The sequence below is a fragment of the Prionailurus bengalensis genome, chromosome B3 (genome assembly GCF_016509475.1).
Source record: "Prionailurus bengalensis isolate Pbe53 chromosome B3, Fcat_Pben_1.1_paternal_pri, whole genome shotgun sequence".
Taxonomy (NCBI): Eukaryota; Metazoa; Chordata; class Mammalia; order Carnivora; family Felidae; genus Prionailurus; species Prionailurus bengalensis.
Genome location: NC_057355.1, coordinates 116,863,904 through 116,878,688, shown reverse-complemented (window position 1 = coordinate 116,878,688; position 14,785 = coordinate 116,863,904). Strand labels below are relative to the sequence as shown.

Here is a 14,785-nt window from a genome sequence, read left to right as displayed (position 1 = left end):
ACCGGCCTCACAGCCTCTCCTTCCGATGTCTTCCTCTCAAGGAGGCCTTGCCTTCCTCCGTGTCCCCTTCCCGCCAGTAAGCTTTCTTGCTCATTAGGCTCCCCAGGGAACCCAACTGATCACAGCATGCGTCTTCTCTCCCTGCCAAATCCTACACTCTGCTCTCAGACTCTGAACTGGTCTGACTTGTGAGAGAGCCCAGGTTCTAACCCGACTCATTCAGTTCAAAGAGACGGTCAGAGGATCCTGAGGTAGAGGATGGAAAATGGCAGAGAATGGACTCTAACCGAACCTTATTTGCCGATATGGTTTCATGCCGAAACACGTCTGCCTAGAGCCCAGCAGTTTCTGTCTCCTGGACCAACCTGTATCCCGAGAAGCTGCAAGTAGGCACAGACCCCATGTCCCAGCGGCCCTTGCTTCTGGCTCTGCTGCCCTTCAGAGGAAGCCTGATGGGTTACCTGTTCACTCAGCCTTCTGGGCCCAGGAACGCACCAGGTTCGAAACACCCACACTGAAGGCTATTAGTTTAAACCTTGGTCACTTCCCCTGCCCTAAAGCCACTGACCTCTCTTTTGACCTCTTCTGTTTGCTCACTTGTTTCCCATACGCCCCCATAACCTCCTTTGCAGGGTCCTTTGTCCCTCCCATCTCACATACTTTCCCGTCCTGGTCCCTACCAGAGTAGGGGTTAGATTTACACAAGCCATCATTTATTAATGATGCCTGCTGTGTCATTTCATCTCAATCACCATCACAGTCCTGTGTGGTGCATATTATCACTCCCATACTATAAAGGAAACAAGCTCAGAGAGGTCAGGACCCGCCAGGGGTTAATGGAGGAGTCCACAGGAAGTCAGGATTCAAACCTAGATCCTGTCATACTAAGTAAAGTTCTCTCCCATGAGGCCACACTGCCCTGTGTCTGTCCCTCTGTGTTCTCTCTCTTCCCTCCCATCCTCATTGGCACACACAGGGCTACAGCCCTTCTTCCCTATCATGGCGTAAAGAAGAGTCTACACGAGTTCCCAATGACCCAGCGGCCTCCACAGCCTGAGGGTGCAGATCCATTTGAGCAAGGAGCTCATCTCTGACTCAGGGTGAGCATGAGGCCCAGAACCATATCCCCAAATGCTTGGCTGTACCCCAGACTCCTGAGGGATCTTTAGCTTTGGGCCAAGGGCAGCAACTGTCTGAGACACTATTAACTTAGCCAGCAACTGTTGCCTGCTCCAAATCGAAGTCTGAATTTTGAAATAATCTGGGAAGATAGAGCAGTAACAGGTGATATTTTGTGACATCCATTAAGAGTCCAGGGGCCAGATGGCATTTTAAATAGGCTTCCAACACTTACCCTGGTTTCTGGCAGAGACCCTCTGTCTGACTCTATCATCCTGGGAGGCTGTGAGGTCCCTTATTTCGGTTTACTCCCATATTTGCAAGGGTTGCCTTGGAAATCTTAGTTGAGATCTTTTCGTGGCTATTTGTCAGCACATACCAGTAAACTAGAATAAAAGAGAGCTTGTTTCTTGTCTCTTTCCTAAATCTGCTCCCAGAAAGAGAGGCTGGGACATGGGTGGGGGGAGTCGCCGAAAGGCCTTCAAAATCCTAGACAGTCCAGCACTTGTGAGGGCACTGGCCCAACCCCCACTGTTTACATTTGGGGAAACGGAGGCTTAGAGTGCTGTGACTTGTCCACAGTCACGGAGCAAGTGAGCAGCAGACCCTAGACTACAACCCTAGTTCCCACTGCCCCCGTGCCATGTTTGGAGAAGAACAGAGAAGATTTCGATTTGCATGGTGAACAGTAAAGATTCAATGAATGAGTGAGTTTCCTTCCAATACTCAGTCTGCTGCGTCTGAGCTACCAATACAGGTGGTCAGGATTTCTGAGACTCAGGGGCCAAATAAGAATCTGGAGCATTGAGTACACACGCCGTCCCTTCCTCAACACCAGAGGCACATTGCTAACGTTCAGGACGAATTTATATCACTTAAAACGACAATTTACACTTCTAATACTTTGTAGGCTAGGAAGCACATTCACGTACATTATCTTCTTGCTCCTCGCCCTCACCTTGTGAGTCAAGCCGGCCTGACCATACCCATTTAATAAGTGAGGAAAATCAAGGTCAGGGATTTTGTGAACAGGTTAAGTTCACATATGTGGCGAATGTGCCCCCAGCTGTCATGCAGGTCTACCTCAGTTAGTGTTGCACTAGACCCAGGGCCAGCTGGTCTCCTTAGTGCTGGCTTTGGGGCTTCTTTGATTTTGTTTCTTGGGAGATGACATTTGGACCCACAAGGTCAGAACCTAGTACCAGCCGATCATAAAGACACTAACCAAAAAACAAATAGTACTTTCCGGGGTGCTAGGATTGCAAATGCCCCACACTGCACGGAATAAATAATACATGGCCAACCTCACTCGGTACTAAAACTGAAACATATTTTAAAAAGATGGTATCATCCCTCTCATGACATTAAAACTGACCAGGTCTAGAGTAATGCATTTGGATAATTCCAGATGCTATTCATCTAGTGGGTCATTTCTCACTGTGTCCGCAAAGTGATTACTGAGACGGTAATGGCTGAAATGAGTTTCCGCTCTTAACCCTTCCACTTAAATTTCTCAGGACCTCCTAACTGGAGCAAGGGGGACAGAAAAGGGGAGGACGTATGGGTAGGGCTTCTGCAGTCTTTAGGCTCACTGGAAATTATGCTTCACTGGCTCCTCACACCTCTCTGTCCATACAAATTCAGGTCATCTTCCTAATGACAAAAGACCCAGGGAAATTCTGACCTGGTTACAGAATGCAGGCCACTTGCCTCTTCACCACCCAGGATGGTCATGGAATGGGAATCCTAATCACAGAAGGCACAATCACAACAAAAGGATGTTTGACCTACAGAACATAAGACTGGAAGATGAGCAAGTGAGTTGCCTTAAAAATGCCAAGGCTCTGGGCGCCTGGGTGGCGCAGTCGGTTAAGCGTCCGACTTCAGCCAGGTCACGATCTCGCGGTCCGGGAGTTCGAGCCCCGCGTCGGGCTCTGGGCTGATGGCTCGGAGCCTGGAGCCTGTCTCCGATTCTGTGTCTCCCTCTCTCTCTGCCCCTCCCCCGTTGATGCTCTGTCTCTCTCTGTCCCAAAAATAAATAAACGTTGAAAAAAAAAATTTAAAAAAAAAATGCCAAGGCTTGTGGCGCCGGGGTGGCTCAGTCGGTTAAGCATCCAACTTCGGCTCAGGACATGATCTCACGGTCCGTGAGTTTGAGCCCCGCGTCGGGCTCTGTGCTGACAGCTTCAGATTCTGTGTCTCCCTCTCTCTCTGACCCTCCCCCGTTCATGCTCTGTCTCTCTCTGTCTCAAAAATAAATAAACGTTTAAAAAAATGTTTTTTTTAAATGCCAAGGCTTGTCCTTACTACAAAGGTGAAGAGATGTAGTCTATGTGAGATGTCTATGTTGCCTCCAAGGATAGACAGAATATGGATGGATTTCAAGGAGACAAATTTTAGTAGTTAAGGAAGAAACTCCTAAAAATGGAGGCTGTGAGGTGAACAGTTAGGACTATGGGCTTTGGAATTACAGAGTGGCAGATGAGAAACCCCAGCTTGCCACATACTACTATGTGACCACAGATAAGTGACGTAGCTATTCCAAGTTTAAGTTTTCTGTCTCACAAAGGCAGATCAAATGAAAATATATATATTAAAAACATATAAGTATACTTATAAATGTGTAAATTATATGTAATTTATATATGTTTATATACATGTAGGTGGTATACACACACATACACACACACACACACACACACAAGGTGGAGGACCCTGTCCTTCATGTTTATTCCTGTATACTCAGGCCCCACGCCCTGGGTCTAGTACATATTAAATGCTCAATTAATATTAATGGAATGATTGAATTTACTGTATCCTTAATATGAGACAGCTACTGGAATAAGCATTGTCACTTATTTCATACACATTCTCTTTTTTTGTTTTTTGAGAGAGAGAGAGAGAGAGAGAGAGAGACAGAGTGAGTGCACACGTGTGCACTTGAGCGGGGTGAGGGGGGGCATAGGGAGTGAGAGAATCCCAAGCAGGTTCCACACCCAGTGCAGAGCCTGCCACGGGGCTTGATCTCACTACCATGAGATCCTGACTTGAGCCAAAATCAAGAGTCAATCACTTAACTGACTGAGCCGCCAGGGCGTCCCTCAAACACATTCTTAACACATCAACCTGGTGCTAGGAATTGGGCTTGTCATGGTAGTCTTTAGCTCCATGATTGTTACTAAAATTTTATTATTGTAGTTGTTATTTTGTGGTGGTGGTGAGTATCTCTATTGTTGGAAGTACCTAAGTTTATACTAGATGCCAGGTTGGTCAGGCTGACAAGGGAATCCACACACGTAAGTAAGGTTTGGGGTCCCAAACCAAATCTAAAATCATAATTCTGATTTTACATAACTCTCAAGATAGCTAGTTAGCACCGCTTCTCAATTTTTGTTCTTTATATACAGAAACACCATGGAAGGGAAACATTTGCCCTATGAGCTTCCTCCATGTAAACCTTGTCTGTAACTTGAGCGCTATTTTATTGATTCATTCATTCGTTCGTTCGTGCATCCATTCATTCATAGTAGGCTTCACACCCAGCAGGGAGCTCAACGCCAGGCTTGAACTCACAACCTGAGGTCAAGACCTCAGCTGAGATCAAGAGTCAGACGCTTAACCGCCAGAGCCACCCAGATGTCCCTTGAGTACTCTTTGAATGTCCTTTTGGCAGAAAGGGAAGGGAAGGTCCACTTGGATACATTTCAACTTGAGATGCTTTTAGTTCAAGTCAACCTTCCTTGGCACTACACATCCTGCTTCGTTTTCAAAAATATTTAGGAAGTGTTGGTTTGGATCCTACTAGACATTGGCATCATTTTATTGCTGACATGAAAATGTCTATGTATAAGAGAAAGGGAATGAGTTTTACATTGCTAATGAATGATTTCAAGGTCATGTGAATACCAGCAAGAAGGCTAAACTCCTTTCATCTTTTGTAGCATTATCTTTGGCTTTTTTATGTCTGGTACCACTGTCAGTGCTAGAGGTTGTGGCTATGTAGTTGGAGCAGGACTAACCATTTTGGTGAAAATGGAAAACTCTGTTCCCAACATGAACATCTGACTTCCCAAAGTCACTGGGGAAACAGGAAGTTGATGGCGGGTTGGTTGAAACACTTCGTTTTTATCCAAGCTATTTGGAGTAGACATAGGCTGGTGGTGAAAGAGATAGGCTGTAGGAAGGGAATATCTCATCTGGAGATCACTCACAACTTGTAAAGCTCCTGTAGCAACTTTTGGATGCTCCAGTTCTTGGCCTTCCTGTCCTCACTGCAGCTGAGTCCCCTTGCCTTGGATGGGACACTCCCATGTATTTTTGCTGTAGGGACTTTGACTTTAAGGTGTCCTAAAGAGTTTCCGGCGAAAAGCCACCCAACTCATTTCCCTTGCTGGTAAACTGAGGACCTTCAGAATCTACTTTATTTTATTTTTATTTTTTAAATGTTTATTTATTTTTGAAAGAGAGAGAGAGAACACGGGGAAGGGCAGAGAGAGGGGGGACAGAGGATCTGAAGCAGAGAGCCTGACGCAGGGCTCGAACTCACGAACCATGAGGTCATGACCTGAGCCAAAGTCAGACACTTAACCGATTGAGCCACCCAGGTGCCCCCAGAATCCACTCTTGAAACTCAGCCCAAAGTCTACATTCAGAATGTTCTTTCCTTGAAAGCATCCTACAAGTTTCAATTCTCCCATCTTCTCCTGGAACACGATCTTAGAAGCCACATTTACAGGCAAAGATTTATTGGCAAAGATGCTGCCCAAGGAACAGCTTCGGACCAGCGACGGCTTGGCCAGTCAAGCTCTCCTTTCCAGATGGCAAGCTCTAGGCTGAGCATCTCAGCATGAAACCCCTCTTTTTTCCCCTTCCTTTGACCAATCCTTAACCCCAAAACTCATCTTCTGGCTACTGAGGTACACGTTGACTCTAGCTCATCATCTCCCTTTTTACCACTGAATTCTTGCATTTGTAATCCATCCATCTTTATATTTGGTTCTCTGGCTCCACATCAATTTCTGTTGAGTGCCCTTTGTCTTACAACCTGCCTCAGAGTCTAGATCTAATTTTGTCCACCTTAGAATGTTTCCACCCAGTCAGTCATTTCTGGTATTCCACTGAAGGGGGTTTCAAGGGTGGGTGACTCATGCAATCACACAGGACTTGTGCTCAGAAGGGTCCTGCACTGGGCTTAATGCTCTGCTGTTGCTTCCTGGAAATTCCTAACAACTTCATCTTTGGAGTTGTGTTTTGTAAGTGAAGTTCGATGGGAATGAAGCACAAACGGGAGCAGAGGAGACAGGCACAGCCATTCTTTGCAGCCCCACTTGCATAGAGCAGTCATGATGCCCCATGAGCACAGAATTCCAGCAGGCCCACAGCGCGTAAGAGTTCGTCAAGACCCAGCTCGAGTACAAGGTAAGACTGTCAGGGATGTAACTAAGTCAGCAGGCAGACCAGCTAACAGCCCCAAGAGGTATGCTTCTCATTCAACCCAGAAATTGCTACACATGCAGAAAGAAAGCAGTGAGAAGCACAAATGACCTCAAGTCCCCTCATATCCTCTCTTACTTATGTCACTTCCCTGGATGCTAGCCAACCACTTGTGCTGAAAGTGATGACACAGAAGCAAAGAGTAGGGTAAGAGTAGGGAATAGTCCCTGTTCCTTTCCCTAGTCAGTAGAAAGCCAAACTTGGTGGAAAGTGCACACATGATGAATGCATATAAATAAAGAGGGGTGCCTGGGTGGCTCAGTCGGTTGAGCATCTGACTCTGGATTTCAGCTCAGGTCGGGATCCCAAGGTCGTGGGATCAAGCTCCAAGTCAGGCTCCCCACTGAGTTCGGAGCCTCCTTAGGGTTCTCTCTCCCTCTCCCTCTGCCCCGCTCCCCAGATCGTTTTCTCTCTCTCCAAAGAAAAAATAATAATCTTAGAAAAAAAGCATTAAAAAAAAAAGAATGCATACAAAGAAATGAAATAAAGCCAGTTGATTTTGTTTTGTCAGCATCTCCACTGTTCTAGCAAGAAGAAACTACATATGCCTGTATAAGCTACAAAATGTGAATTGTGTAATTTATGTGATTTCACGCACAACGTAAGTGCTTTCACATTTGCACTTAAAACTAGCATCGCACAATATAAAGATGAACAGTGACATTCACGCCAATAATTTAAAATTTCAACTTTCTTATAATGACATTAAATAGCAAATAAAAGCACCATGTCAAGTCAACAGAGAGAGAAAGACAGATCCTGAAAGTAAGAAAAAAGCTTTATCTCTTAACACCTTTAATGATACTTTCTCCCTGCTTCTGGAAGAAGGAGTTCCACATTTTCATTTTGCACTAGGCGCCATAAATTATGTAGCCAGCTCTGGTCCCGTGGCTTTAAGGCACGTCCATCCCAGGCCTTTACCCAGTGTGACTCCTCTAGGCCTTGTCACACCCCTGTCCTGGGGCTTCAGTTGGGATCAGTGGATATTATCTGTCCCTTTGGTAAAATAAAAAAAATTAAAAACCCCTCTGAAACATAGCTCTAAATCGATGGGAAAATGGGTAAAATGACATGGTATGGGCTTAACCAAAGTCCCAGGGTATGCCAGTGACAGAGGCACAAGCTGACTCTCATCTAGCCTTCAGATCCAATGCCATGGCCTGTTGGCACGCATCTTTACCACTGGCATTTGAGTCTCGAATATCATTTGAAAATACCAACAAAGTCATTACATGTTGCAACCTTTTGATCACACCCCGGCTGGGGCCACCACAGCCCCACAGGAATCATGTAGAACTAAAGGCCCTGCCTTTCAAGAGATTCTGCACAAAACATTCCAAGGCCCCAGGGGAGTCTTGTGTCTTGTTCAAGGTCAACAGGAGTCGATCACCAGGCCAACACAGGCTTCCTTGGCAGCTTTGGTAAGGATTAGATTCCTGTATCTCCCCAGGCAGGTCAGAAGATCTTTTCAATCACTGTGTCAAAGTCATTTGAAATTCTGAAAGAACAGGATGCTTCCCATCTTTTTTTTTTTTTTTTTTTTTTTTAATTCCTTGAAGAATAAGACAGGTAAAATCAAATCCAGGGGTCTTGAGGCACTGGCCAGATCCCTCCTAATCAGGAGGGACTCCAAGCCAGAATGGACCACAACTATGGGCACGTTGATAACTGCTCTCACACCCTTCATGCGACCTCCTCGAGTCATCTAAGTGGATTTTTAGACTAGCATTTCTTAGCACATTCTGGCTGCCCTCTTGTTATTCTCTTAGAGCCTTCCATGAAGAGTACCAGGGTTCATCAGACCTAAGTTTTCTCCAGAAGCCTCACCACAGCATTTTATTTGGTGCGAAGATGCCCTCGGCAACAGAGCCTAATCCTCTAGGTACTTCTGGGCTAGTCCAAGTTCCTTCCAAATCCCAAACATCTCCCTCTATGGACAGCTGATGTCCATAGGACATCATAGGAGGACAGATCCTTGTGGGCACGAACATCTTCAGGCTGCTTCCACCAGGAGCTGGCTGGGCCACTCAGCAGGCACTGTGGCCCAGATGGAAGGGTCAGTTGCCTTTCTGCCAGAAAGAATGTGCAGCTGCTGTCTCCTTCCTATTAGCAGGCGTGAGGGGGACAGGGTACATTATGGGCGACACTGCACTGTTGTGGTCACTGACAACAATAACAGTGATCTTTTCTTCTCTTGCCATCCGATGATAATTGTAAGCCCACACTTAAAATGTTCATGTACCCATTTCGAACAATCTTCACAACAAGATTTTAATGAAACGTTAACAGTGTTCCTGGCATAATGGTAAGTGGAAATAAAAGCAGGAGATACAGGAGGTCCTTGCTTTGCGAGCAGTTTATGTTTATGTGTAGGAAAAAAAACACAGGGAGAAAATACATCACAAGGAATGCCTTTAGGTGGTGGGATTAAAGGTAATTTTGTATTTTCTTCTTTAAACTTTTTGATATTTTCTAAAAGAAAAAAACACTTTATAGGTACGTATTACTTTTGTAATCTGACAAGAAAGGATACTTTCCTATTAGCTAGAATTTCTGAGATCGTAGTAACAGATTTAATGCATTATCCCAAAGGAAACCAACATCAGGCTTCTCCCTCTCCAGGTGACTTCCAGGATCCCCTCTCCCAGCTGAATTTTCTATACAGTATACAGATTTTGGCTTTGACACGACTGCTCAGCTTATAATTACTTTTCTTTTCTTTTTCATTAAAACTTGAAAATATTTAGAAATAGCCCTATCAGGTTTTTGAATTAAGGTACTGTATTTCTACTTCCTCCTGGTTACCAGGGCTCAGATCTCCAAACAGAATTTTTCAAGGGTAGGGCTCTAAAGCCCACCTGACCCTGGATTCAGGGAGACAGAGGCCTAGAGACACTGACTTTGTGCATCAAGGTGTGATGACAAGAACATTGATTTTGAACTTGAATGGCTCTGGAACCTTGCGTTGTTTTTTGTTTTGTTTTGTTTTGTTTCTCTACAATCTCTTAGCAAGTTGGTGTAAAGATTAAAAAGTGCATTGGAGTGTCTGGGTGGCTCAGCCGGTTAGCTGTCCGACTTGGGCTCAGGTCATGATCTCGTAGTCCGTGAGTTTGAGCCCCCCGAGTAGGGCTCTGTGCTGATAGCTCAGAGCCTGGCGCCTGCTTCGGATTCTGTAGGTCTCTCTTTCTCTCTGCCCCTCTCCACTCGCGCCCTGTCTCTCTCTGTCTCCCTCTCTCTCCCTAAGATAAATAAACATTAAAAAAAAAAAATTAAAAAGCACATTGTGCGTGAAGTGCCCAGCGCAGTGCACACAATAAAGTATTAATATGAAGAGTGGTGAGTGCTGGAGAAGGCAGCAGTGGGGAAATCGGCTCCTGTACTCCCCGTTCTCCCACCACAGAAGTTTTCCAAAGTGCCTGGGGCGTGGGGGGGGGGGGTGGGGAGGGTGGGGAGAAGCTGGCGGGACCTGAGCCCCACCCTGACTGGGCTCGCCTGACCCAGGACACCCAGGACACGTCTTTGGTTTCACCAGGGAAATGTAACCACTTCTGTGGTAGGAGATGGGCAGTCCTAGCCACAGGCCAGCAGCCAAAAGCGTGGGGTGAGGGGCAAGCCTAGAATGCCCATGGACAACACTAAATATTAAGGCTCCATTACCACTCTGAAACCGCCGCATTAGTGATCCAGAGTGCCTCTTCCTCCACCCACGGCCACTCTGCCCTTTAACTATTCATCAGGCGGAAGCAAGGATGCCAGAGACTTACAGGAAATAAAGAGAATCAAGCTGTACGTTATGATGGACCAAGATAGTCCATCTGGCTATACCACTACTTTATCTGCCGCCATCATTGTTAGCACCACCATTTTTACAGCTGCTACTACCACCAGTCTATTAATCCTTTACATTTGCAAACTACAATTCATAAAGTGGCTGGGTTTTGCCTGGGTCGGGATGACCCTGGACATGGCATCACGGGAAGACAGAGGCAGGCTGGCACTAGCAACCTCAAAGGGAACAGAGCAGAATCACTGCCAGGTTTTTTTCATGCCCCGACCGCCTGCACCCCAGACACATCCACCATCCCCAGCCACACCCAGTCACTCTCTCAAAGTGACTCTGCTCCAACTGTCCGGAGCTAGTTTTAGGCAACTTCAAGGGTTAGGAACTAGGAGGAATGGCCTTTTACTTGGCCAGAGGAGCTGGACCATGCCCAAATCCCATCAAATGGGGTGAGAGAGGAGTAGAGAGTGCCTTTCAAATATAAAGTCATCGCGTCTGCCAACATCTCCCACCTTCTCACAGGAAGGCCCTGGAAAGACCCAGACTCTTCCTTTTGTTTTTGTTGTTGTTGTTTGTGAGGTTTTACATTTTCCTGTGCCAAAGTTAAATTTTTAAAAATGTCTGACTTTGACCTAAATCCCCAAAGTGAACTCTGGAATGTATATCTCGCCTTCTCATCCCAACAGAAGGGTCCCCTTTTTTCAAATCAGGCCCAGCAGCCAGCTGGGGAGAGGACCAGCGCTACAGGGAGGGAGGATGTTACACACAGCTCAAGCTCAACCATGAACTAGCTTCCCTTTGAGATCGCTCTCTTCACCTGGCAACCGGGGGCCCCAGCAGAGCTGAGAGAGAAGAAAGTGGCATTTTGGAATCCATTTTGCTCAAGATGCTGAAGGCTCGGGGCAAACTGCCCTTTGCTACTGAGGCCAAGGGAACTTGGGGAAGGACCTTAGCCTTTGGGATGCGGTCAGTTGAGGGCAAGGTGAGGGCGAGCTCTGGTGCCAATGATACCCGAGGAGGCCAGCCACTGGGCATGCGGTGGGTGCGGGTGCCCACCCTGGGCGCCACTTCCCGCATTTGGACCCAGGTCCACTGGTGAGCGGTAGCAGCAGCGATCGCCACCAGGCCAGCTGGGTCCCCTTCTGTGTGTCCAGTTATTTTTAGGTGAGATTTACGACGGACGAGGGGGAAGGGACGCGGGATGACAACGAGTTTTGGACGGTATAATCCTAAAAGTCACTTTTTCCAAAGCGCCCCCCTCCCGGGTTCTCCTTCCCGGAGTAGCACGGTGCCAGCGGGGAAGCGGGCAGCGCGGGCGCGCCGCAGCGGTAGGCTCGGACCCGAGAGCCGATGGGGGGGCCCCTGCGCCCGGCGCCGGGCGGGGGGCGGACGGGCAGGGGAGGAGGGGCGCGGGCGCGGCGCAGCTCACCTGCCAGGCTGTTGTAGCAGTCGATCTCGATGGCTTCCACCGTCTTGCTCTGCTCCTCCGAGAGGCGGCCGGGGTTGGGGGCCCCTGCCGGGGAGGCCGCGCGCGAGTCCCGCTCCTGCTCCGCGGGCGCCGGCAGCAGCCCCTTCAGCTCCAGCAACGCCCTGTGGTATTTGCCTATGGCTTCGCGGAATTTCTTGTCCTTGTAGCACTGCGCCCCTTGGCTCTTGAACTCGTGCGCCCGCCGGATGAACTCGGCGGGCTCGGCCGCCGCCCCAACCTGGCCGCGCGTCGGGACCCCGCCGCCGCCGCCGCCGCCACCACCGCCCGGGACGCACAGTGGCGGCGGCGGCCGCTGCGCCTCGCCAGCCGCGGGCGGGCTCGGGTTCCCCTTGGCCGCGGCCGCCGAGCCCTTCCTCTCCATCCGGCCGCCGCCCGGCGCCCCGCGCGCGCCGCGATCCGCCCGCCGCCGCCGCCGCCGCGCCCTCCCGGCTTTAAAAGCGGCGGGCGCCTGCTCCGCGCCTGCCGAGCTCGGCCGCGGCCGTGACACCCCGCGGCGGTCTGGCGCCCCGCACTCCCATTCTCCTCGCCAGCTGCGGGAGGCTGCTCTCTCCTCCTCCTCCTCCTCCTCGGATTGCCGTCCCCTCCCTCCCTCCTTCCCTCCCCCTCTCCCGCGCCGCCCGCCCTCCTCCTCCTCCTCCTCCTCCTCGCCCTCCTCCCCTCCCGCAACCTGCGGGCGGTGGCGACCTGGCCCTCGCGCGCACGGGACTAGCGGGATGGGGGACCGCGGGCCTGATTGGGGTGGCGGTGATTGTCGCTGACCCGGAAGAAGCTTGGCTCGCCCGAAGGAGGGGAGGATTAATGACAAAGACGGCCCCGTTCTCTCCCATTCAACCCAACCCTCGGAGACGCGCCTTGTCTGCAAGAGACCGATGGGGGAAGGAGAGAGAGAGAGTGTGTGTGTGTGTGTGTGTGTGTGTGTGTGTATGTGTGTGTGTGTGTGTGTGCGCGCGCGCGCGCGCGTGTGCGTGTGTGTGTATTTAGGGAGGGGGTCCGCCAGCAACCAGACGCATGCAGACTCACCCTCAATAGATTACTTGAAAACTAGAAAGGAAGGTGCGGCGAGGAGCAAGGGGCGTAGGCACAAGCCACCGAGCTTCTTGTTCTTTGCAGTCAGGCAGTAATATTTTTAAGGTGGCAGGGCCTCTTTTTTGTGTGGATCCAGGTTGTCGCCGAGGTGTGTCTCCCTCTGTGGCCGCCCAGGCACCCGGAACCCTGTGCACTTCGGCGTGTGGGGCGCGGTATTCCAGGAGCCGCTGACACCTCTGTGTGCCCGCAGCTGTGCAGAATGAATCACAGATCGGAGATGGAAAACACCTGTTACTGCTGGTCATCGGGCTGGGCGTGCATGCGTTCCAGTTTCCATCGACAGTGCCCTTTCTTGGGAGGTTCCATTCCTTCGGTTGCTCTTCCAGCCTGTCTGAGTGTCGGCTGTCTGCTGGGAACTGGCTGCCTTGAAGGGACAAAGATATTAGAGTGTGAGAAGCACTGCCCTAGACGATTCGCAAAGTCCAGAAATCTATACACCCAGATATACTCTGCTAATATTTTGGTGTAATTCCCACCCCTTGTGTTCTACATCCTTATTTGTACAAAGTACTCTTTTAACCAACATGAGTGGCAGGGAGTGTTATATACAGCTTCCTGCTCTATTTATGTTCAATTGTATGTGATTAAATAGTCTTTTAAAGCCTGTGATGAATGAGAACTGTATATTGAGTGGACTGGGGTATCTTGAATCATAAGGGTGGACATTTGTTACATGCAGAGTTGCTGTTTGTATAGTATTGAGGGCTTTTATTTGGGCAGGATCTTAATATACTAAATTAAACTAAACCTTGTATGTTACAGTATCTTACTTTTCCAAGTGCATTAACATCTTTAATCTCATTTAAAACTCACATTAGCCCCAGAGAAGAAAAATAATTCTTTAGTCACTCAGTGAGTTTGCATGGTTTTCTGATAAGTGAAATACCATATTATTGTAGTGGTTGAGAGGCTTTGGACTTCAGGTGCATGCTGGGTTTCTGTCTTTGCTGCTTCTGGGTAAGTTATTTGTCATTTGAAAACGTCAAATTCCCTCACTTGTTAAATAGGAATGAACACTACTTCCTTCACAGAATTGTTGTGAAGTACATTGTAAGTGTGCATTTAATCATGCGTCATTAAATCCTGTCATTATTGGATCCCCTGATAATTTTTAAAAGATTTTTAATCTTTATTTATTTTTGAGAGAGAGACAGAGAGACAGAGTGTGAGAGACAGAGAGACAGAGTGTGAGCAGGGGAGGAATAGAAAGAGAGGGAGACACAGAATCTGAAGCAGGCTCCAGGCTCTGAGCTGTCAGCACAGAGCCCCACGAGGGTAGGGGAGCGTGGGGCGGGGCTCAAACTCACGTGAGATCATGACCTGAGTGGAAGTCAGACGCTTAACCGATTGAGCCACCCAGGCACCCCGGATCCCCTAATAATTATGGTAGACTCTTGTTAATCCATACATATTTGCCAGCCCCTGGCCCTTTTTACTATGAGGTATTCTATCAGGTACAGCGAAGAGAAGAAATTGGGGGTGGGGTGCTCTGAGTTTTTGTCATTAACTTCCTACTCAGGCAAATGGAGATCCAGGCCCGGGTCCGATATAAGATATGAATTGGGTCGTGACAGTCACAACTATGTAAAGGTGAGAAACACTGATGTGCCGATTTGCTTTTTGTCATCCTCCCATGTCCTGGCTTAGTGGTGCAGCATATCGTTCTCAGATTTTGAGCTTGAAGACAGGGCTGCAAGAGACATGTAATCCACGTGGTACTATCCTGTGTCTGAAACAGAGCTGACGCAAGAGCTTAATAGTAGCTTGGGTGAAGGAGAGCATGAGTGAGGGAGAGAATATTATGGGTGGGGGGATGG

At 48.6% G+C, this 14,785-nt stretch overlaps 1 protein-coding gene across 1 annotated transcript in view; it reads right to left on the bottom strand.

The window, feature by feature from the left end:
• TTC9 (tetratricopeptide repeat domain 9) overlaps nucleotides 1–12,258 on the bottom strand; it is a 33,692-nt gene extending 21,434 nt beyond the window's left edge. The window contains exon 1 of the mRNA XM_043556478.1: nucleotides 11,823–12,258. Within this exon, the coding sequence (XP_043412413.1) occupies nucleotides 11,823–12,243 (421 nt within the window). The 5' untranslated portion in view covers nucleotides 12,244–12,258. The remainder of the gene's footprint in view (nucleotides 1–11,822) is intronic.
• Nucleotides 12,259–14,785: the final 2,527 nt, after the last annotated feature.